General features: G+C 35.6%; 2 protein-coding genes across 7 annotated transcripts in view; one reads left to right on the top strand and one right to left on the bottom strand.

Annotated features, from left to right (window-relative positions):
• pear1 (platelet endothelial aggregation receptor 1) overlaps positions 1–20,149 on the bottom strand; it is a 38,285-nt gene extending 18,136 nt beyond the window's left edge. For 3 of the 6 annotated variants that reach the window (XM_083552683.1, XM_083552685.1, XM_083552687.1), the window contains exon 1: positions 19,538–19,982. The gene's annotated coding sequence lies outside the window, so the exon portion shown is untranslated. Of the gene's footprint in view, positions 1–19,537 lie in introns of all 6 variants that reach the window. The other 3 variants (XM_083552688.1, XM_083552686.1, XM_083552684.1) reach the window with 3 other exon arrangements.
• A 635-nt stretch (positions 20,150–20,784) lies between these two features.
• On the top strand, positions 20,785–24,875 carry gpatch4 (G patch domain containing 4). Its single transcript, XM_083553009.1, has 7 exons — positions 20,785–21,088; positions 21,172–21,245; positions 21,384–21,476; positions 22,005–22,115; positions 22,294–22,400; positions 22,637–22,687; positions 23,090–24,875. The coding sequence occupies exons 1-7, from the start codon at positions 21,010–21,012 to the stop codon at positions 23,958–23,960; spliced, it is 1,386 nt and encodes a 461-aa protein (XP_083409135.1). The 5' UTR covers positions 20,785–21,009; the 3' UTR covers positions 23,961–24,875.
• The last annotated feature ends 1,710 nt before the right edge of the window (positions 24,876–26,585 follow it).

Raw genomic sequence — 26,585 nt, 5'->3', positions numbered from 1 at the left:
TAACAAGAATCAACCAAACCTGCTCCTAATACCTGGTTGTAAAAAGTGAATAGAATCTATGTTCATTACTAAATAATTATATGTTTATCTACTATTATTAAGCAACAAGTGAAGTAGCTGCTGCAAAATAACTGTAAATAATGGTACATTTTTAAAAGAGAAAAGATTAAGTTTTGCCATCTGGTTTTAATATAAGCATTGATGGCCCTGGGGACTGAATGTGGAAGGGGACAGAAAAGACTCCCAGAGCATTTGTGAGACTCTTCTGCTCTTTAAACCACTCTCTCTCTCTCTCTCTCTCTCTCTCTCTCTCTCTCTCTCTCTCTCTCTCTCTGTGTGTGTGTGTGCACAGGCACACACACACACACACACACACACACACACACACACACACACACACACACACACACACACACACTTGTATATGGAAGCTAAATTTGTTGTTTTCATTATACAAAAAAGAAAATTCCAAGAAAATCGATTGGACCCACTAACCCTTGGAATATATGACAGAGTTTGGAATATCCAATGCTGATGACAAATAGCTGTTTCATTATTCAAATGTCAAGTTGAAAGAATATGTGCTGGTTATCCACAGTAAATAAAAAAAATAGAATGAAAAGAAATAATTTACTTTTTATTAAGAAAAACATTCCTAAAAGCAGTCTCGCATCTCTATACCCAGACTCCTGAATCTGTCTTAAATTAATGTATTGCAGTGTACTATTGTGATAAGCGTGCCATTAGTGCAGGTTAGAGGTTTATGACCAGAGAAACCACCTCAAAAAGCATATGGATAGAAACGTTGAAAGTTTTGAGCTCCTAAAGAAAGAAAACCTCCCCTCTTTTTGATTGATCATTTCTATCACAGACCCTTGAGTTCAAATAAATCTGGAACGTAAAAAAAGGAGATGTTTATAAGAAAATGGCACAAGGTATTCATTAAGGAGAGCAGCGGGTTTACTAGTCACTGCACTGGTGTGGAGTAAATACGCAGTATATTTTTTTTGCATTTTGCCTTATTAAAAGTGCTTCTGACCACAAAGGCTTCTCGAATAGTGGAAAACAGAGCGCATACTTAATGATTATAAAGCTATGTAACATGACAATGTGCCAGAGTAATACCACATTGCATAAATCGCCTCAAAACATATGTCCAGTTATATGCATTTAGTTCTACAATAACACTGTTATATTTTTAACCAAAAAAACAAACTTACTGCAGTGCACTGTAATGCTGTATGTGTTTTTGTTTTAGGTCTTTTTTAAGTTAAGACAAGCAGAAAGAGAGAGAGAGAAAGAGAGAGCGAGAAAGAGAGAGAGAGATAGAGAGAGAGAGAAAAAGAGAGAGAGAGAGAGAGAGAGAGAGAGAGAGAGAGAGAGAGAGAGAGAGAGAGAGAGAAAGCATAGATACCAAGCCCAATTTGTACCTTTGTGGTGTAGCTGCTTTACTTTTACAATACAGATAACATCCCCGTGAGAACTTTGTGATGTGGCTCACTGAAAATGTAAGTGAAACACCATGAGACTTAGGTGCCTGGGATGTATCAGCAAACACACTAACACTAATCAGCTATGAGTTGGTTCTAATGGATAAAGCAGACCAGTTCTCCCTGCCCTCTCCTGCTTTTATGTGGTCTGGTAAAATAGAAAAGAAACATTAGGCTATTCACAAACACAAGGAGAGAAAGAGAGAGAGAGACAGACGGAGAGAAAAAAGGGAAAGAGATCGAAAAAAAAGCAAAAAAAAAAAACGGATCAGTTTTGGGTTTACCATTTCTTTCATCAATGCTTTGTTTGATTTTCAGACTTCAGAAAACGTGTCCCACATGCAAAAAAGAATGAGTCCCATACGTTGGCTTATTTACAACCAAACACATTCTGTAATTGAAACAGAGTTTCCTCCATAGCTAACTGAAGGGGTCCATACGCATGTGCTCTGGCCATTCAAAACCAAAGATGTTCAATCACTTAAAGGGCTTCACAGTGATACTTTCAGAGCCACATGAGGACCTCACAAAAACAAGCGACGAATGAAACCAGATGTAGAGCACACGCTTGCTTCTTTATTTTTCACTTACTAAATGTTTGGGATAAAGTCTCAAAGGTATGAAGTTAAATCAGTCTTAGAACATAAAGCTACATTCAGACTTTTACAAACAAAAAAACGCAACAATGCACTGCATAAATCATTGATGTTTGTAAATGTAACTAATATCCAGTTATGTGAAAGCTGAATAAGGCGTTTTTATTTATTTTAGGAAATATAATTCAGGCAAAAATATACAGCATAGTCTGAAAGAGCAAGCAAACTCTCACAAACAAGAAGACAATCAAACTCAATCCGAGCCAATGACATAAACATATGTCTTAGTTAAGGGTTTACTAAGTATGCATCCTTTTTTTTTTGTTAATCAAAAACACCATATGAAAATTGTAGCTGTTATTTACACATTTTTTTAAGTTTCATGGTGGGAAAGAACAATTGAAATTATACAAAATCAATTGGAGTAAATTTGCCTTTGTTTAAAAAAGACTTTCCCTCTAAAAAATACTAATCAAACATAGGCATTACACAGCTGGCTGGCTGGAAAAAAATAAAAATATATATTTATTTGATCTTGACTGTATGAAATCTTGTATATATCAATGCTTTTTAAAATAACTACAAATTGTGTACAGTCGTTTTGAAGAGAAATCCGAAAAGTTTTCTTAACAGATGTTAAGAACATTAGCATTCTCAGAGATACAATGTCTTGCAGTAGTGACATAAATCTTTACCTTGCAAGCTCATCTTTCAAATTATCCAGATGTTTACCCTGAAGTTTTAGAAACCTCATATTTTACACTATACAAATTCTATACAAAATTAAATCATATGGAAGAACTGATTTTAGACATTATTTAACTCTATACTGAAGTCCCAATATAAACACGCATGTCTTTTCTACACTAGTTAGTATACATTTTTTTTAACACATTGGGATGATGTGCTCTGACAAAGGAAAACTATAAACCTGGCTTTAACATGATAGCTACTATCTGTACATGCAATCTTTTTTTATTAATTATTTATTCAAAACAATCACTTTATTTCAAATTTATTTATTTCTAAAATAGACAAAATTCAGAAATTGAAAAAAATATATATTTTTTTGTAAACACTGATAATACATTTTGGGGTTAATCCAATATCATAAATGTCCAGTCACACCAGTGGTTCTGGAAACTAAGAGTGAAAATATTTCTCATATGGGAACATTTTTCCTTTCAAATTTCCCATGATTCCCATTCCCATAATGCAGAAAGATGTTTGAATAACAAACTCCTATTTGACATTTTCTTCTAAAATAGCTGTGGTTTAATTTGTCTCTGGTTCTTGGGTTGTTGTTGTTTGTTTGTTTGTTTTTTTTCAACCCCATTCTGAAATTTTATTGAGAATACCCAGTATTCTGATTCTGGTAAAGTAACATGACTTTTAAAAGGACAACATTCTGTGACAAAACAAGATGTACTAAAGTGGTCAAAGCACTTTATTGCTGTCATGATTTTATATCTTTAACTGCATTGTATTTTCATCAGTGTGCAGTGGAATGCCTTACTTCTATTTCAACCAATGAGTCCGCTTCAATTTTGTTAGTATTTTTGTGATATTGATTTGCTTACATTTCTTTAGACCTGAACTCCAGTGCCCTGATTAAGGCAGGATTACCTCGTCATATGACGGGTGCCTGTAGACTTCCGTGTGTCTGTTTAAATTTGTGTTGCTCTTGGGTCTTTTTTGCAGTATTTGAATTTTACTGACAGAGACTTGTGGTGAAACTGATTAATGCACAACAGACACATTAGTCTTGCACAATTCACACAGGATACTATGCTGGCAATGAAGACACTACCATATGAACTATTGCAATATTACATTTCTGCCAGCTTATCTTTGGGTAATTATTTATTAGGAAAACGTGTGTATAAACTTATACTATATAATAAAATTACACACATGGAGCACATGGCACTTATTATTTCCTTTCCCCCTCACCCTCATGTTTGAGACTGTGTTAATTAAGGGAGAAAGTATTAGTCACTTTTTGGAATGAAGAGATGGGGAGCAAAGAAAAATAACAGAGGGTGAAAAATGGCTGGGCCAACCACCACTGATGTGGGGTGCAATGATGCAGGCAAAGTTTTAAATTACACCATGCCAATCAAGCAGCTCATTAGATTCCATTAACAAATGATAAATGTGGCCAACAAGGAAATACCGTCTTAAGTTTAAACAAAACAAACTTTTGGCTTACTCCAGAAACATGCTAAAACCGCCATAGTTTATGGAGTGAAATATGGACATTAAGATCCCTTTTAGTTTCATAACCAATTTTAAAACAGCTCGATTTAAACAGTTAGAAAAACAAAAGATCAATTTCCTTGTAAAAATCAACACGTGTTTTTCTTTTAACAATGGTCTCGATCAGTAACTTTTTATGTAGCTACAAAACGTATATAGAAAATAAACCTTTCTTGATTAAAATTTCCATGGCTTGTGTTTAAAATGTATGCCAGGCTATTACTTGCTGAGATAAACTCTCATGTAGAATATGTTTAAACTTGAGAGTGAAAGTGACCTAAAAAATTTTTTTTTTATAAATAATTAACAATTTCTTTGCTTGTATTTTAAACAACAACAAAAAAAATTAATAACATGTAGCATAAAATACCCTTTCATTCATTCAGTTTTTCATTCACTTTGTCAAGGTCATGGTGGATCCTGAAGGTCAGGCTCATGGTGGCTCTCAGGAAAACTGGGTACAAGGTGATATATAGACCCAGGATGGGATGTCTATGCATCACAGGGGACCATGTACACACTCATTCATACCTAATTCAGCCCAACAGCATGTTTTAGGGAGTTCAGAGGAAAACAAAGAACCCAAAGGAAACCCATAGAGAAAGAAGGAGAACATGTGAAACTTAACACTGACAGTAATCTTGGGAATCTTAAAGCTTTAAGGTGGAAAAGCTACCCGCCGTCCCATCATACTGAACAATAGCTAAAGAAATCACCTTAATGCATAAAAACAGCTTAATGATTTCAATAAGCTTATATTAATAGCGTTTAACCTACTGAACCCCACAAAAACAGCGCAGTAAAAATAAAACTTGTCTCAGACTGAAACACACAGACAGAGGCGCAAAGAGAGATGGTTAATGATCAAGCAACCACATTGCTGGCTCAGAGACTCAGTAAACCAGTGGCACCAGTAAAACCCTATTACTGTAAACTGGAGTAAAATTCCATGATCCAAAACATCTGTGCCTCTGTGCTGGAATCAGACAGGCACTCACATCCCAGACCACTGCTGTCTGTGGCTATGGTTCAGGGTTGTGCCACATGTTGGGGGTTCAGGATAGTGTCACATGATGGGGGTTATGGATTTGTAGATTTGTTCGAGTGTGTGTTGGAGCAGTGTTCATTGCCCCCTTTCATACATTAATCAACATTGTGAAGTCAGTGACTCAATGGGACATATAGTAGTGGACCACACCCTGCTTTTCCATATTGCATGATGTATATCTGAAGCCTGTGGTATGGCACAATCTTTCTGTTTTGCTTGCCAAAAGCTTCCATATCATGTTTACATTTTTTTAGTAGGATGATTTATTTGTTCTTCAGAAAGATGGCAGTGCTCAAGAACAGCTTGGTGCTATTTTAATTTATTGACATAAACTATTCCATTAAAGGTAGTTGGGTTGAAAGAGGCAGATGTAGAGGACAGAATAGTATGGAGACGGATGATCCGCTGTGGCGACCCCGATTGGGAGCAGCCGAAAGAAGAAGAAGAAGAAGGAGAAGAAGAAGAAGAAGAAGAAGAAGAAGAAGAAGAAGAAGAAGAAGAAGAAGGAAAAGAACAAAAACAAGAAACTATTCAAATTAAACTGTTATGACTACAAATTGCATTTATGGGTGTTTGTGGCCCAACACTGTATATAAAGAAATGCTCTAAGCCACAATGTAATACCCCAAACAGCCACAATAAGAGTGGAAAACACTAAGCTTGAGCTGATGTGACCCTTGTGAGCAGTGAAAGAAAAAAGCAAAGCAGAAGCAGAGTGAGACAGAGAGAGATAGAAGAGGAATAAATACAGAAGGACACACATAAAAGTAAAAATATGATAAGCAAGTGCATCTTGACACTTTTGAACTGGGAAAATGTGTGCTTGCGAGAGAGATGTGTTTTTTTCTGGAAAAGTGTTTGCAGCGAGTTTTTGGAGTAAGTAATGAAACTGTCAATGTATCTACTATCAGGATGCATTTATACCTGTTACTTTACTCTCTGACATCTGAGGCCTCATTAGAAACAATCATTTATTATGACATTTCTGTCATTTTTTGGCGGGCATTTGGTACCTGGGCCTTCCCGACTAAATCCACCTCTTAATACCACCACTATCATGTCGCACTTATAGAAATCATCAATACTATACAAAATCACAATATATAAAGACATGTGGCATTACAAAGAGAGAGGCATGTTGCATATGTAAGGTGAATACCATTTTACTAAAGCAAGCTCCAAACCTCTACACTACAACCGCAACTGTGCACCTACATCATCTGAAGCAGTTCAGAATCAATATTTGTCTAATAACATGACAAAAACATAAAAATGTCAATAAAATACAACTTACTCACCAGAGACGCATACTCATAATTTGCACCGCTCCTCAGAGGCTGTAAGCCAGTGGTACTGCTCGTATTCACTGTTCTGGAAGTGGAGAACAAACCCTTTCCCGGGCTGAGACAAGCTAGCTAGCTTCGGGGTTGTCCAACCTCCTCACGATGTCTAGCTTTTCTGAAAAAATTATTTTTAAGTATGTCGGAAACCAAATCAATTTCTCTTCCTTCATAGGCATAAAAAAAGTCTAACTCAGATGTATTAATGTGTACAGATCGATACACATGTGTTTGCTAGTCGAACTTGGCTGTAACAGTTTTCCTCTGACCAACCAATCGGAGGATGGAAAAATTCTGAAACTATTCTGGACTAGCTAGCTGAAATCTGATTGGTTAAAGAAATAGAGCTAATTCTTAAAGGAGACCATGGTGAAAGGGCTAGCAGAACAGACTTTGAAGGCCCTGGGCAAATTAGATTGACATGGCAGCACATAGAGTTGACCTAACCTAATAAAGGCTGAAATCTAATTTGACAAAAAATTTAACCTCCACATACACATACTGGAAGCAGTGCAGCCAAGAGAAACGCTACGAAATAAAGAGAAAAAAACTATTGGGAATAAATAAAAAAATTTCATGGAACAAATGATCCCTTTGGCGGCGGCTTTCTCCGAAGCACCCTGCTTCTTCTCCCGCACGGAGCTCGTCGCAGATCACACACACCTGACTCTTATTCACTCACTCATCCCATCTCCTATTTAAGCCCCTCACCTCCACACACTCGCGGTCCGTTATTGTTTGTGCATGATCGTATATGTTGGGTTATGGCGGTCTGTGTAATCGCGTATACGTATCCCGCTGCGTACCCTTCTTCTCGGACTCCGCATTCTCTCAACGGCCCCCCGGATTACCCCGATCCTGCTCTTTTTTTATGTTCACGCTGTCTGCACCACGTTTATCCGTTGCTGCCCAGCGCTGCACTTTCCATAGCGCGGATCCGTGGATTCTCTACACGAACTGTCTCTGCTTTCACAGAACTTCGTGGACCGCGCTCCCGGAGCGCACCACTGGATATTACTGCTTCGCTACAAGTATTGGTGGATTATCTCCTGAGTATTCTCAATAAACTTAGTTTGCGTTTACTTCGGCCTCCGCCTCCTCATCCGCATTAAAGATTATCTCGATCCGCATGACCAATCAAACAAATCTCGGCAATGCTGTTGTATAAAAAAACCTCCAAAAACACGTGCATGTACATTCTCATTTAATAACGCACATCATGTACATAAAGAAATTTCAAGCACGTTAATATATTGCCGCCATATTGGTTTTTGTTTACCTCGATCATCGGTTATCTCGACGTTTTTTGGCGTCCCCTAGGCCGGTGACATAACCGGGTTCCACTGTACTATAAAATAGAAAGAATGCAGCATTTACCAGAAGCAAATCAGCAAAAGCCCAACTACCTGCACAATGCTTAGTGTCTATGATAATGTGAATGCTTCCTCTGTGGAAACTGATAGTTTACTGTCAATCTTATATGTTAAAACCACCACAGTGCACAGATCTCACCCATCATTACAAACACCTTCTGCAATGGAAAAAGCACAGCCTTAGTTCTTTACTCAGACAAATGACTGTGTTTAGCTCAAACCATTCCCAGGTAACAACTCAACTTTGAATCTCTTTGTAGTCTTATATTTGTCACATGCTGTGGATTGCTCAGTTCCAAAATCCTGAAATGTAAGATCTACTGCCTGATTTTCAACAGAATTAAAGTGTTAACCTTGTTGAATTTGGCACTGGGTAACAGTCTTGAGTTATCCAATGCAATGCTCAGGTCTGTCCTCTGCAAACAGAATAACAGGATATGTGGCCCCTTTCCTTTGCATATCTCCCTCTACAGCTCTCTCATGCTTCTCTCCCAACAAGAGTGGACAACGCCCCATCGCACAGGCCATCATCAGTATCTCTAGCAAAACAGCACATGGCTAGTGTGAAAAATACCAAGAAGTACATGGAAATTTAAAAAGCAACTGCTTATGTTTGTTCCATTTATACCAGTGGCAAAAATGTCTGTACATAAATGACCAAATCTATACATAATTGAATATATAACAAAAGTGGATTTCTTTGTTTTTAAGAAGTATTAGTGCTTCTGCCAAGTGAAATGAAAAAAGTAAAAGAAGTAAGTGAGTAAAAGTAAGTATACAATGCCAAAATCAAATTATGTGAAACCTGGAAAATATCTATGCGGATATGTAAACAAATTCAAGTATTTAAAAATACTAATAACTATTTTCTTACTGATCAAAAAAAACCTAAATGAATATCCCAAACATCAAGTTTTAATTTAATGAACATTGTAAAACTCCTAAATAAATGCTCAGTTGCCATTAACAACAATACAGAACTTGCTAGCAAAGTTACCTACTTAAACATGCTTTTTGAAGATTTGATAGCAAAAGTCTTCTCTCAAAAACAAATTAGCTGTACACAGTTTAATGTGAATAAGTTTAAACAATAAAAAAAAGTGACAGTAGCTAGACTAGTATTTCATTTTTACTTGTTACTTGTGAACTTGTTACTTACAGTGTGTGAAGTTTTTTTCCCTCCTGTACATTTACTAGCATATTAGTGTTTAAGTATAATCCTTAAATAAAGTATAAATCTTCCATAAAAATATCTAAGTACGATAACAAAAAACAATCACTCAAGGATTTTCCATCCCTGTTTACAACCATAGTTACATCATACCATCTGAGTCCCTTCTGTCAAGAGTAACTTTATGAGTGCAGCAAGATAGCAACAATGAATGGCTTTAGCATGTTTTTAAAACCAGGTTTCTCCCATTTAAAGGCATTTTAGCTTGCTGCAGCTGCAGACTCCAGGGGTATTGAAAATGTCCTTGTGCTTTGACGGCTTGTTTTGTTTCTCCACTGGAGCCCATATAACCACAGACTGCATGACTGTGGCTTTACTGGTCCTGGGACATGTGCTGGCCACACAAACACAACACACTTCTGTACAAATGTATGGTTTGCACACGCTCACACAGTTTCTACCACATATATATATCAGAAAACCCATGCTCACACAGCAAGAACGACAGCTCAACCCTGTACCTAGAAGGAGTGTGTTGCTCAGGAGAAGGGTGACGCTGAGGTTTGAGCTCTAAGAGAGAACATGACCATACACAACCATAATTATATATGCAGTATATTTGTGTGGGCAAAAGTAAACAGAGAATTGTAGTGATCTAGGGAGGCATGTTAAACACTGTAAATGTCCAGCTTACACCTCAGTCAATTATTCCTAACCTGAAACTTTTGATTCATTATAGAGCTTTTTTTTTTAGGCTGAACTCTTTAGTGGACAGTCAGTTAAAGTGCAGACTATTTCAGTACTTGCACATCTGTACATTCATTTAGGACACATGAATAAATGATGGCTTAGTGGTTACTGGGTAGAATAAATCTCAAAGCTAATAAATAAAATTTAAACACTAGGTTTCTACCGATTATCTCAACTTTCAAATAATTAATGTCAGATCATTAGATTTTTTTTCCAGTATAATAAAGAACAACATCTATGTTCAAGGAATATTATGTACAGGAAAATATTTAGCCTTTTAAACATTTTACCTGGAAGAACAGTTTGCGGCTACCTTGTAGGTTCAAGCCTTTATGAGTATTTTATATGCCAGGATGCTGATTCCTTTTAACTCTTACTACAGCTTATAATTTACTTTGGTAGACAATTCAAGTTTTAATAGGTAGCCAGGTATAAGTTTGTTTATTTACAACTAAGCACATTTCAAACAACTTATGAGATTTTCAGCCGTGTGTTAGAAATTATTAATCAAGACATTTATTTAATACTAAGACATTTGATTGATGAATCAGGAGATTAGTACAATTGAATACCACAACGTAATAATGAAACTATCCAAATAATTTACAATGATTCATCATGCTTTTCCGAAATCCAAACTGCTGAGTAACTTTTGTTGTAATGTCCGCTGGAGTGTGTACATGAGAAGTGCAAAAAGAAAAAAGAGAACAAAGCGTGTAATCTAAGTGGAAGCATTTATAACTCAACTCGTCTTCCTCTTCAGTTTCCGGCTATGAACACTTCCACCCGCAACAGCACAGGTCAAACGGAAAAGCAAAAGATATGAAGCCATTCATATAAAAAAACAGGAGTGATGAGTCATTCACACCACAACCTTGTGACTATGATTGCATTGTGTTTAAGGGTCTGATTCACTCTACAGTGACAATTCCTCAAAAATCCTAAAATTCTAAATTTCTCATAACTTAGCTGTGAATCAGAAACGGATATGACGGAACATTAATCATGGTTATCACCACGATTGCAGTGAATTAACCTGGGCCTAAAATGGGAGCTTCAGGAATGAAAAGCTTAAACTTTGTATTATTTATTTATTTATTTATTTTTTATTATGAGGTTCTACAAGGTCCATGTTAAATTAAATCAACTGTTGCATGCTTCAATGAAAGAGATAAGACTCACAAAAAATCTGACCTTTTGTATAAAAAGAGATAATATGCTCAGTATCACAAATTTGCTCATATTTGAATAGGTGGCCTTGAAATTGAATAATTAACAGTAAAGGTGCTTCACAATTTCTTTTTATGTGTGTTAGAAATGACATTAAATACAATCAAAAGCCCAACCCAACAGCTTCTTGCTATTTTAGATATAAGTAGTATTATGCTGAATGTTATTCAAAATCATGAAACCATAAGCTGCTGCTTGCAGACATGCCTATCTATTTGTTCTGAAGACAATTAACTGTTCTGTAAGGACAATAAGTTGGCAGAGCAATAAAAAAAAAATGCCAAAAAACATTGGCAGGCTATATAAAACCTTAGGAAAAATAAATAGATTTATTCTGAATTTGTGTTAAATCAGTTTGTATTATCTTAAGTCGCATATGCATACAATTCAGTGGTTATACATGTATGCAAAATATAGCATAAAATGCAGTGATATACTTCATATGCGAGAGTAGCCAAATATGTGATATACTGTATTTGCATGCACTGTGGGTTCATTTGAGCCATGGTCCAACACAATCAATTATTCAAAAGTATATTGCATGATGATACTATATATATTATGGTTTTTGAATAGAAGAAACTTCACTTGGTACAGAGTGTTCTGTTTCCAAATAAAAAAGTCTTCCTATAAATAAAAAACATTATGATAAGTGTAAATATACAACATACTAAATATTTTAGGAAAAATCGCCCTGGTTCACATTTGGTGCAAACAAACAAAAGCAGCAAAAAAAGACATAAGACATAATCAAATGAGTAACATCTACTTCAAGTATAAACTTTAATAAACAACTTAGCCAGAGAATGATAAATTAATCACAAAGGCACAGTTACTTTACAGTAGACTGTTCATTAAACAGACCAGTGTCTTTAAATATGAGTTTTGCTCCAGGTAAGATATCAAACAGATCTATTTAACCTTCACTATCTAGACAGATGAAGTCATCTCCATGTGTTCTAATCACATGGCCAGCCTTGATTCATGACATCATTTTTTATTATGTTTTTTATATCGGTCCAACAAAACATAATGGGGATACGGAAGCCTTCAATCATGTGGCTAAACATCTTTAAATGATGTTACTTATTACCAAGCCAATTTTACTCCATCTGTTTCTGCCCAAACAGTTTGACACTATTGTGCTTCTGTGTGTGTGTGTGTGTGTGTGTGTGTGTGTGTGTGTGTGTGTGTGTGTGTGTGTGTGTGTGTGTGTGTGTGTGTGTGTGCCTTTTTATGCAATATTATGTAACATTAAGTTTTACTGTGCTGTACATAAACACAAACACACACACACACACACACACACACACACACACACACACACACACACACACACACACAAAATGATGAATGGAAATCGCTCTAGTGTTTTCTCTGATTACAGACTTCCTTGAGTGCAAATCTGGCTGCAGTGTGTGTGTGTGTGTGTGTGTGTGTGTGTGTGTGTGTGTGTGTGTGTGTGTGTGTGTGTGTGTGTGTGCTTTTGGCCTGTTGTAAGAAAGAGAGGAGGTCCCAACAGGACCCAAAGGATCACAGCTCCAGGCTTGAGACCCACCAGCTGCTTAGTTGCTCTGCAAACTAAAGCCTAATAATCTCTCACAGAACTCCAGACCCCGCACAGAACCCCCATCTAATGATGTTAAACATTATTCTTGCCAACACTTTGATAGGGTGGCAAACAGAAAGAGTGACAAAGACTCATAAGTATGCACATTATGAAAAAGAGAGGACTCGCTCCTGTATGTGCATCTGTGCTGCACTGTTTTATACACTCCTGAAAATGAACTAAATCTAAGATAACAGGCAACAAGCTCAGCACATCTGGAGCAAATTACCATTCTGTTGGCTGGCAAGTTTATTTGCAGAAACTAATACAGACTCCAATAGTCTCAGACGTATTGGGAAGCTTGTTTTTAAGTGTGCTATTCCTGCCTTTTGTTTTATCTGACAGTTCTGGGCATAGAATAGAAATCACATGCACAAGTTATTCTAATACTGAAAACTCTTATTAACTTGCAACAATAGATCTTTGTGTGCAGACTTGTGCACAAACAGAAAGGTGAGCTGAGCACAGGCTGAGCGAAGTGCACATCAATGCTCACAATGCTGCTTTCAACATCTGGGATAATTTTTCTAAAGATATGGCTGACACATGGTCTGAAAGAGTATTCATGTGCTAGGGACAGAGCATTTTAAACCCCATTGCTCCTGCACTTTTCTCTGGGCCTCAGATCAAGCTTTTAGGCAGGACTGAATCTTTTAGTGAGCCAGGAAAGACATGACGAAACCATTACTTAGCCAAAAGTAATAAGAATTATTTTTTATTTTATTTTCCATTATATGAAAACAAATTGTCAAATACTAAGATGTTATTTAAATGTGTTATTTAAAGATGACTATTTAAAACTCAAATGATCACTAAGGAACAACGTAGAAAAATGAATTTCAGTTCAGTTCAATTCAGTTCAGTGTTCAGCATAGTCCATGCTCTCGTTTATCTGCCAGAGGAAGTTTAGCATCTGCCAGGCCATTCCTCTACTACTCCCTGATTTGCCCATTCACTGGTGCAGAGATCATCAAGTGAAATCTGGTTCTTATTATAGTGAACGTTTTATCGCATTTATACAAAGAAAATAAAAAAAACATCACCAGATGTGATCAGAGCATCTGGAAGTTCGAGATTTTGACCAGAAAAACACACAGCACACTCAGTGTCTACTCTGAAGGTGACTCCTGGCAAACACTCCTGTTTTTCCCTTGCTTACTCCCTACACTGAGCTGCTAATAAAAAATTTAACTCTTGCCTTCTTTCCTGCAATGCAGCACTAAGTATAAAAAAACAAAAACAAAAAAAAACTCCTAATGTTAAATAGAAAAAATAAACAAAGATCACTTTATTTGTGTATGGCTAGTGCATAACCAGGGCATTAAATCATAATTTCAAACCATTTCTAAAGTCCATACTTCTTTAATATATTAAGCCAAATTACGTGCAAACAATAATAATTAATAATACACTACCCTTAAAAGGTTTTAAATTATCCATAGATTATTTTTGATGTTTATATTAGTCAGGAAAATGTTTATATCATAGACTTTTTCAGCTATAAGTTTAAAAGACTGTTGTCTTTTAGAAAGTTGTTTAAGTAGAAAGAGAGGGGTGGTGCCTGTAATTTCACCCATTAATATCCAAAGCAGTGCAAGAAAAAAACAGAACAGGAAAGAAGCCAGGGGTGGCTCGACAGAAGCTTCCAGATGCTGAGCAGAGAGGATGTCCTGGGCAAACACAAGAGAGAACAAAAGTAAAAAGGAAAGAGCATCCAGAAAGATAACCTGTTTGGGAATGATTATTCCTGCAAACTAGGTCGAAACCTATTTGCAAAAAAAAAAAAAAAAAAAAAAATTCTATCTCTATTCTTGTACTCCATTTATTTTCACCGTTTCTGACATTCACCAGGTTTTCTGGTTTGAGATTCCACATTTATATTATAACTGCTCACTACTGTTACACTTCCTAAAAAAATAAACAATATCGTTGTCCACTCGACCCTATTTGTTTTTCTTTCCTTGCAATATGGTGAAACCAAAGAGCTGTTACTGTAATAAACAAGACAGTGAGAATAAACCAAGGTCCCCATGCCTGTGTCCTATTTCTAATAAACACACTAATTCACACAACACACACACACACACACACACACACACACACACACACACACACACACACACATGCATGCACACATCCTGGGCTCAACTTTTCCATCTCGGGTCCATGTGTCTCACACTTCACTAACAGTTATATGTTTTCCATTATGTAATAGCAAAAAAGAAATATTATTTTGGAAGAACAGTGCTAAAATATGCTCTCCAATTCAATAAATATATGTGCTTATACTGACCTAGAAAAAATGACAGAAGGTGCAGTTATAGGAAAATACTCACTGACATGTTGGTGTGATGCTTGACAAGTGCAATACTACTTGAGTTATTTTTTCCATAAATAAGATGTCCCAACTTGTTATAAAATTGTATACAACAGAAATATCAACATTTATTAAAGAACAACATGTCAAAATATTTATCTCTAGTACATAGTTGCATTTAATGTTTTGGAACATCCAGGAAACAAGTTCGTTCCTGCTATTACCTCCATTATAGCACCTATAAACCATCATTGCCTCACTAGATTTTTTTTTTTTTCCTTTTATTTCTTAAAGGTATTAAGACAAACAAATGCAGCTTGTCATGTTACTGTAAAACAGCAAAGTGCAAAGTTTATCTTGAAGACTCATGCAGCAGAAAAATCTCTTTCACTTTTGTTGAATTTTCATATAGGAGCTTTTACTAAAGAAATAATAATAATATACTAGATCTGGATATTAATACAAACCTGTTATTTGAATTACAGCATAATAGTTTAGTCAAAACAATACCTTCTGATCAATTTTAATTGAATACAATACACCTTCAATCAAAGTGTTATCAAAATGTTTTATATAGTGGTGTAATTATTTATAATAGTAATGTTTATTGGCTAAGCACAAAAATAACATAATGGAAATTATATAACCTCAACTAATATATGGTGTCAATGGTGTAGGAACAGTACAACAAATGTTTCTCTTATGATATTTGTTTTATATTGTGTGACCTTTCCAATACCTGTAAAGTAAAAAATTTTTTATTGAAGAGGTTTTATGAATACTTCATACTAATGACATTTTCTGACAGCTAACAGCAACATTGCACATAAACAACGATTATTATTACACATGAATGCTTTTCATTACTGAACATGAAGATGTATAAATATGTCCAAGTATGTATATTTTCAACAAAAGCTCTTTTCAAGAATGTTTTCCTTTTGAGAAAAAAAAACACTATTTCTATATGTATGTGATTAAAAAAATCACACTTTTCCCCCTCACAGCACTCTTTGTACGTAAACCATTGAGAGTGTAGTTCTACTTCTAAATTTTACCCTCAAAGTATCAAATTGCATTCTGTTCCCCTCTATAGGCAGACATGAGGCTCGCTAGCCCCTCTCCTTTAATTGGTACTGGCTACACTGTGCTATTCTCCAGAGCTTAACCACCAGCAGGAAGGTCCCTTACCACAGCACACACACTGCGGCGAGAGCAACCCAGCACAGGCAACTCCACTGCCAAATCCAGCCATTTGAATTCAACCAACACTTATTTTCAGAGGCAGGGTGAGGGGCCAGAGATAGACATCAACTGTACGAATAGACAATATTATATTAACATACCAGACCAAACACAAGAAGAATACATGGGAAATACTGTTCAATTACACAGAGACTATAAAGACAACCATGCTCCGCTTACTGGAACAGAAGGACATACTGTACATAAAAGAGGGTGTACAAAGAAACAAGAGTAAAAACAGACCCTATACAGTAAAAGGAGCAGAAGTCAAGGTGTTGAGTAGCTGCCAGGTTGCAAGCAGCTCTGCTCTGAATTTTCAGCACGACTACAGAGCACACGTGTGACAGAGGCTTATATAAGGGCAGGGTAGGGATATACATCGAACCCATCAATTAAACACAACATCATTAGAGTGACATTCAGTTTGCTATCTGGACTGAGATATAAGAAATAGCGAAGAAAAAGGAACAGTCTAAGTTTATGTATTAGTCATCTTTTGGCATGCATGCGGAAAATCTTGATGAAAGCAGATGTTTTGGGCTGAGCTAAAATAAAGAATATGATACTACATACTGTAATAAAGACACTGTAAATGTTCTCTGGGTGGAAAGTAGGTAAGGCATACTCTCTCTCTCTCTCTCTCTCTCTCTCTCTCTCTCTCTCTCTCTCTCTCTCTCTCTCTCTGCCCATCACACACACACTTAAGCAGTTAAAAGCATCTGTGTGCTATGTATTTGAAAATGCATCAGGACAAGTAAATTAATATAAATATAATCCTGCAATGTGAATTACAGCAAGCACTACAAAACTATTCAATGCTGACATTGGCATATTATATCCCTTTTAATGTCATCTTCAATTAATGTGCAGTTGTAACACTGATGATTATGCAGCATGATCTAATGAAATCCATTTTATTATCCAATTATTTTATTAATTTAAACTCATTATAGCTGGGAATTATTCACCCTTTGCACCCAAAATATTCTATTTTAATATATCAGTATATATTATCATATAATCACAAAAATCTCTTAAAAACTGATTACAAATAATTGAGCTGAACTACTGAAACAGGAGAGAAATCAGCAAATGATCTGAGTCCTGTAAATCCCAGGAGCTGTTTCAGGTGTCTGTTTCTGATGAGGTGCTCAGCTGGGTGCTGACCAGGTGAAAATTGTCTGCTGTGGAAATCAGTTATGCTTTCTCTGCTTTCCAGATGCTGTTTTATTTGCTACTCTTGCCAGGTACCTAGAGCTTACCAAAGCCTCCTTTGCCAAGTATACAGCTCCACATATTAGCATAATGTTATAAACATGTGGAAAAGCCTTTAACACAGGTCTGGTGGGTCAAGCAGGACAGCAAGTACCATTTTTCAGCTCTGTAGGTCACCACAGCTGTCACTGTGATTATTAAAATGTTTTAATATATTGATCTTGCTCTTGGACAAAACTGCAGAAATATCCAATATGACTAGGAAAGTAACAATGAAATAAAGTTAGAGATTGTGCTTTCCTTAACAATAAAAAAAAAAAAAACTGGCCTCTCTTTAAACTATGCATTGTATTTTGTATAAACTTAAAAATGGAAAACGTCGATATTAATCAGACACATATGTATCAAACCTCTTAGCTTTTGCATTTTCTCAGGTTTTGTCCTATAGATGTTTTTGAATTGTATTGCATGTCAAAAGTAACGTGGCTCAGAAAACCATCCTTAAACAGAATTGTTACTTTTAAGAGGTTTGTTTAACCCACATATAGAATTAGCTGTGGGTTGGACCCACCACAGAGCCTTCCATAATAACAATGTCTTTGAAGATGCACACAGACATTTGTAAAGAAACCAAATGAAGTTTATATCAATAAAGTCTGGCTTCAAATCCTCCAGTTACTTATATATTACTTTTTTTTTGTTTTTTGTTTTTTTTGTTTACTCAGACATTTCATTAACCCTTAAAAAGGAACACACACACACACACACACACACACACACACACACACACACACACACACACACACACAGACACAAGACTTACTTTAACAATTACACATACTCTGTATACTTGTGAGACACTTTTATTTTTACATAATTAGTAACACAGCTAATTAAAAGAAATGCCTTTTGCTGATTAAAAACTGTCAGATGCTTCTACCCTTATAGGGGCATTTGGTCCCCACAATGATAAAAAAACACCCCTTTCCCAGTCAACCCACACACACACACACACACACACACACACACACACACACACATACACACACACACACACACACACACACACACACACACACACACACACACACACACACCTTCCTTTAGTAAGCAGAAACAAAGCAACTGCAAAAAACAAAGCAACTTCCTCAGCACTTTCATCTGGATCTCAGTAAACAACTCTATTTCTAGCAATATACTAAATATGTCTTCTTAGAATAGTATAAAGTGTACCATACTTATTTTTCAAAACAAAGTTTATCCATGATAAATACTTAATAGCAAAATATAACCTAATTTACATAAATGTAGTTTATGTTCATACATGTGTATTTCAATTTCTGTCTTTTTTCCTGTATCATGCATCATGCATTTTTATTTTCAAAGACACATTTGAAAAAAGTACCCTATAAAATGCTTAAAATTGTTTATTATATAATATAGCAAACATTAGCAGCTATCTGTCAATAATATTAAACAAACTTATTAGAACTTAAACTTTTCAGCCTGACTGCTGAAACTTGATATAACTTGATATCTGTATTTGTAATTATCATACTTTTGAATAGGGACATATTATAATATATGTCCAATCTGTAATAATAACTGCAAATCCTACTAGCTTTACTAAATAAAACATATATATATATATATATATATATATATATATATATATATATATATATATATATATATATATATATATATATATATATATATATTACTGCTTAAGAGTTTGACTCCACACGTGACTGGTATTGTGCTGGGAAATAAATTCTTCAAATCTTTCAACAGATATTTCAGTAAAACCAATCTGAAGGATACACCAGGGTGTAATATTGCATTAATGAACAGGATCGTCATTGAGAGTGACAGTAAGGATGGTAGATCTTACCTCAGCTACTCAGCGGCATTAGTGTTTCTGTAGGGTGGATGAAGGTGTGGAGGAGCTCAGGCTCACAGAAGACAAAGTTTTCAAGAAAAAAAAAGAAAAAAAAAAAACTTTCAATGCGCAAAAATAAGTTTAAAATCCGTAACCCGCTCAATCGCCTGTTTTTTGTCTGCAGTCTGTAGAGGAAAGTGAGACGGTAAATACAGCTGTGGCAATGAACTACAGGGAGGAGGAGTATACTCCCTCTTCCCCATCTCCTCTCCCCTTTTCTTTCTTTCCCCCTTTTATTTTGATTTTCCTTTTTCTCTACTCTTTCCTGTAGCTGTATTTATACCACTGTTTAACCATCAGCTTACAGGCTCTCAAATCACTAACTAGATCCCCTGTTACAACCAAACTCGCAGAGGTCTGTATTTCATGGTAAAGCAATCCAACTTTAAAAGGGTGTGTACTAAATGTATAACAACGTAATGCACATAAAATAGCATCAATGAGATGATGAGCTCAAACTGGACACTGAGAGAATGATTTCCGGACAAGCAGCAGCTCCAGCACTGATAACAGTCTCTCTTCCTATTCATCCTCTGTTTATTACAGATAAGCAGCTTAAACACTGGACACAATGTACACTTGCACAAAGAAAAGTAAGATGCAATATATATATATATATATATATATATATATATATATATATATATATATATATATATATATATATATATATATATATATATATATATATATATATATATACATACATACAAGCAAGATCATTCCATCAAATGTGTGCCAATACAGAGACTTCTTGATGATTAATACATATTCTGGATTGTTTTTGTGAGATTGGAAAATAATTGTAATGTTAAGATACTAACTTAAGAAACATTTGTTGCAACATTTAAGACATTTACTTTAAAATTGTAAATGTCATACAAAGAGATCATACAGCAATTGCAGGTCATTTGGTTAGTTTATAGTAATTACAGTAATTTATGTAAAATATATACTGTATTCATTTACATTTCAAACCTGCCCTTGAGTGTATTTATTTAACAGCTAAAATGCTTAGACCATTTAAATATTTACCATATATACAACTACACACTAATACAATAATAAATAATCTTGGTTACAGTTGAAAAAATAAATAAATATGAGGTTTATCACGCATTTGCTGGCAACATGTAGTTTTACAAAATGACCAGCAGGTGGCAAAAGTGGGAGGGTTTTACCAGGGCAGTCCTGAATGGCTGCAGTAAGTGTGACGTGAGCATGCGGTGTTTGCGCTTCCGGTGTCATGTCTGCGCACACGTGGAGTTCATGGTATATCACAGTGTAGACGTTTTATGTTATTGGCGTGTAACAGAGTAGTTTGTCAGAATGATTAGCATGTAGTGTTTCCAGTCACAGACTGGTTAATTTTGAGCGGTAAACATCTGTAAAGTATTTCGGATTTTTTTCTAGTAACTAATACAATGACAGAAACAGCACCGAGAAAGAGTTGCGGTTTGAAGTTTGCTGAACAGCAGCTTCTCCGTCACGGCTGGGAGCTAGGTGAGATCAGAAACCTCAGTGTACATGCAAAGACTAAAGGGTACTGGGTTATTAAGTGTTCTCACCATGCCATTTGTTTATAGGGAAAGGTCTCGGAAGGGCTGAGAACGGCATCGCAGAAGCAATCAGAGTTAAAGTGAAATGTGGCAAAGGAGGGGTGAGAAGAAATACTTCCTTTCAATTTTCAGAAGCATATGTTAATATATTCTATTTTACACCCCATGTACTGTATTCAATTACAGTAGATTTAGTTTTTCCTCAGATATTTCAGTGTGTGTGTCTGCTTCTCTCTCAGGTTGGCCATAAAGAAAGTGAGCAGTTCACGTTTCACTGGTGGGACCATGTCTTTAACAAGGCATCTTCCAGTTTGGCTGTGGAATCAGACCAGGTAGGCACTTTTATACTTTTTTATACTGGTTTTTAATCAGAAGGCTGCACACTGCATGTAATTACAAGAAAAAAAGCAACAAGAAGGGGTGTGTAAATTTTTAACAGTCGCTTGTAAAACCGTTGGTTAGAAATAGAGAGAGGAAAAATGTGTATGATGTGCATAGAAATAGTATGCAACTGAAGAAATTGTAAAATCATTACATAAAGTTTAAGCATTCTATGAATCTGTGCACTGACTGTCTCTGTCGATTTATTTCACACGAACACATCACATTGCTGCAGCACTAAAACCTTGCTCTCTTTCTGCTTCTGTACTCCTCCAAATCTGATAGAGTTTGCTTGGAGCTCAATATGATACAATAAAAAAAAAAAAGCCAAATGCTTAATATGAGAGACCCTTTAATGAATTACTGTAACCAAACTTATATACCTCAGGTTTTTTACAACCATGTCCTTGAGCTTTTTTCTTTTTTTTTCCCTTGAAGTGCATCATGCATTCATTTGCATTTGTTTTATTATAATCTAGAATGGGGTGACTGTGAATAAAGTAGAGGAAGATGAAGAAGGAATGATTTCTAACAAGAAGCCTCGTAAGGCCATGATGAACAAGTCCATGCTCTATGGAAGCTTTGTTAAGGTACAGGCTTTACACACAAAAGACACACAAAATAGAAAAAGCAATGTGTTAAATACAGTCAGGTTATGTTGTTTAAATTTGAAATCTATTCCAGAATATATTTTCACTACTGTGATTTTATTTTTATTTTGCTGAGCTTTTGGACTCAGGGCTCTAACTCCTGTTCTGTCTGTTCCAGTCTGCTACTCTCCTCTCAGGGCAGGAACAACCTGAGGAAAAGTCATCCGTCTCTGAGGACAGTAGCTCTGAGGATGAAGAAAAGCTTGATCTTTCCAGTGCCAAGAAGTAAGAATCATTTTTGTATGCTCAAATTATAAATTTTTTTCTCAAGGCTACTCAAAAGCTGACTTACTATTCTGTTAAATACTTTTAAAAAGGTTCCCTCTAGCTTTTTAAAATAAATCCTCCATACTATGTATGATGCATTATGAACTATGCAAGATTAATTATATTTCTTTGTTGTTGTATGAAATAATTGCAAGTGCTTATTCCTTACAAGCATTTTGAATTTTTACACCCAGTTTATCTGATATAGAACTGATGAAAGCATGTGGCGGACGCACTGCACATAAGTAAGTACTACACATCACACTATGTTCTCAAATGTAGGATTGTGCATAATGTAATTATATTCTAAGAAGTACAGTTATAATTATTGAAATTTATACTTTTACATTTATACTCTATCCGCCTATATACACTATATGGCTAATATTATGGACACCTGACCATCACAGGCTTTAGGTCTTCTTTTAAAAGTTACATTCACAACTAAGTCATAATAATGGCAGTTCCAGTTAGCTAAAATATATAAAAGGATGCACCACTTATAATTAAAATTAGTTTTTTAAATATAATATTAAATATTGAAATAAAATGAATACTGCAGACCTGAGTTGTTAGATTAGCAAATTCAATATTAAACAGCAGTATATACTAATGTATAATGTATTAAAATATTTTTTAATCTCCAGAGGTGCCAGACATGGCCTTACGATGAGTGCCAAACTAGCCAGATTGGAGCAACAAGAGCAGGAGTTTATGGCAAAATATGGCAAGAAGCAGCATACTGACAAACCCACACCTCAGAGTAAAGCAATGCCGGCTGAGCTTACTTCCACATTAGACGAGGAGAAGGCAGAGAAATCAAAACAAAAGAAAGCCAGGAAAAAGGAGCGGCGGTCAGATCAGCCCCAAGAGAATGGTGTCCAGAACAACAATGAAAGTTCACAGGAGCACAATAAGAAGATAGCTAAAAAGCAAAAGAAACAGTCAAAAGACAAAGAATGGGATGCTGATTTGTTTGCAGACACTGACACAAAGAAAAAGAAAAAAAAGACCAAAGACGAGCCGGAAGAGGAAAGTACAGAGATGGTGCAGGAAGGTGATGTGGCCGAGACTGCTGAACATCAAGCAACAGATACAAGTGTCCCTAAGAAGAAGAGAAAAAAGAAGAAACACACTGACACGAGCAGCGCTGTTAAGGATGGACAGATTACAGACACTGTGCTTTCCAGTGAAGAGACTGCAGAAACCGCAGTGTGTCCTGAACATGAGCAGCAGGACGAGGGCACTGCTGCACACCAACCGACACCTAGTCTGTCTAAGAAGAAGAAAAATAAGTCTTCCAAGACCAATAAGGGTGAATCCCAAGCTACAGAAATGGGCATCTGCTGTAGTTTAGACACAAGCACAGCAGAAGTTGAGAAAACAGTGGATGCAGAGAAAGAATCGTCACAGTCAAAAAAAAGGAAAAGCAGAAATAAGGAAATTGAGGCAGAGACTGGGAAGAGATCAGAAGATAAACCACCTGAAAAGAAGAGGAAGAAAAAGAAGCACGCATAGTGAATTATATAAAAGTGCCATGCAGTGTTGATTTTGGAGGCTTAAATATAGAGTATTGGCTTTCTACATTGATGATTAATGACTAGAAACACCACATTAACTTTTTGTGGTGTGATTAATAATGATACCTCAGGATCCCTTGTTAGAGGATCTAGCCATGGTGCTGTTGTATTGCGCTAAGTGCCATGACTTTTTAAATGATACTTTGAATTTTTTTCCCTCCTGCTGTTCACTAGGGCATTTTAGCCATTTACATAATGTTCGCTCAGCTTGACCATGAACTTGCTCAATGAGTTATGTAGTGACTTAAAAATAGAATGCACTGAATTTTTAATACTTTTTTGGCCATTCTGTTAAAATAGACTGTATTGTACCCACAATACATTTGAATACGCATCTTTTTCAGTATGCTCAAACAGCATGATCTAATGGCTTGTTTTTGTTGCTTAGAATCTGAAAACTTGAGCTGAATCTTAAAAATTTTAATTGGATTCTGTAAAGCCTTGGGTCTGCTTTTACAATTAGATGAGCTGGGATTGCTTTTTAAATATGCTCACCACAAAGTAAATATTACATCTTTAAAGTCTTTACATATTACATTTTACTGACACAAATATAGTTGATAGTATACCCTGTCCATATTCAAGGGACACAACAGCAGTCTTTTTCTCTAACTTCTAAACTCTCACATTCTGTATATAGTACTATTATATAGTATACAGAATGTAAGAAGAGATATATAAAATAGTACAATACAGTACTTTCAATTAAATCTGTGCAATTTAATGACACACTGACTTACTTTATCAGAGGGAAGACTTCATAATTATCTGTTCAAATAGACCCAGAAACACAAAACATGCAAAATTTCTATTTGCTTAATTATGAATAATAAATTTGTCAGTTCCTCAGTCAGCTTTCTTCTATTATACAACTCATCTTTTTGAATGGCTTCTTAAACTGTTTCAGAGAGCAGAATAACTAACTGGAGTAAGAAGTGCTATCTGCTCTCATCCAGAGACATGAGCACGCAGTTGCACCAGATTGCCTAATGTCTCTCATTAACATGGGAGGCAGACAGAGGTGGCAAAAGTATACACTTCGTTTACTCAAGTAGAAGTACAGATACTCGTGTTTTAAAAGACTTCAGTAAAAGTTGAAGTACTGACTACACTTTTTTATTCAAGTTAAAGTAAAGAAGTTTGGGCTCTGACATGTACTTAAGTAAAAAGTAGCCTACTACCTGTTTGTCATGCTGGTAACTGAACCTCACATTATATCAATGTATAATATATACAACAATGTATAGATAGATAGATAGATAGATAGATAGATAGATAGATAGATAGATAGATAGATAGATAGATAGATAGATAGATAGATAGATAGATAGATATACACACACATACATTCACACATACACATATGGATTATATACTGATTATAACATTTACAGGTAGTCGTCGACTTACAACCTATGCAACTTACGACCATTCGACTTTACGACCACACGTGTTACGGTCGATTTGTCTGTCCCAATTATGGTCATAAGTCGACGACTACCTGTAGTCCCAATTTGCTCTTATGGATTCCCGCCACTCTTCTGGGAAGATTAGATTTTTGGAGTGTGCTTATGGATATTTGTGTTCATCAGCCACAAGGGTGTTCCGAAAGGTCAGGTGTCCCAATACTTGTGTGTGTGTGTGTGTCTCTCTCTCTCTCTCTCTCTCGTGTGTATGTGTGTGTGTGTGTGTGTGTGTATATATATATATATATATATATATATATATATATATATATATATATATATATATATATATATATATATATATAAAATTTTTTTATTTTTTATTTGCCATCACCAGGCCATATCCCAAATTGTAGGGTTATTCCAGCTGTCCTTGAAAGCAACTCAAAGTTATGATGTTTTACGAATGACAAATTTAAGGTGAGTTTCCTGTGCATTTTATTGAAGTTCAAACAGGAAGTTTATCATTTATACTTTACCTGTATAGTAGTTTTACAACATATATGATCTGACAAAACTTGAGATTTCAAATGACAGCTACATACTACAGCAATTAAGAACATCATTATTAAAAAAATAAAATAGCGACATGTGGCAGCATCCCTTATTTAAAATACAAACAAAATTGTAGGGAAAAAACTTTAAACATTAAAATGGCTCTTGACAAAAAAGATATAACAATAAAACGTTAGATTATGTATGTGCTTTCTCGAATTTGATAGCGAATTCTTGAAAGCCAGCACTTTTTTTTTACACCGATCATTTTGAACATCTCCCTTATATATGGCCATGGTGTTGAGGAATGTCTTTGTTTTTATTTAATTCCACATCGGTGATTTTCTCTAAATTCACATTAACCATTCCTCTTGTTGCCTTGCTCATTGTTTGCTCCGCTTGATTATGTCTACGTCTGATAGGCAGGAAATAATACCCCAGTGATATGGTAAAAAAAAAAAGCCACGCAAATAATACTAAAAGTAACGAGGCTGGTTTGAAAATGTAAGAAGTAGAAAGTACAGATATTTGTGTAAAAATGTAATGAGTAAAAGTAAAAAGTTGTCTGAAAAATAAATAGTGGAGTAAAGTACTGATACCAG

Source organism: Silurus aristotelis, assembly GCF_946808225.1.
Source record: "Silurus aristotelis genome assembly, chromosome: 1".
NCBI classification, from domain to species: Eukaryota; Metazoa; Chordata; class Actinopteri; order Siluriformes; family Siluridae; genus Silurus; species Silurus aristotelis.
The sequence above is the reverse complement of the archived record's forward strand: the minus strand, read 5'-3'. Positions and strand labels throughout refer to the sequence as shown.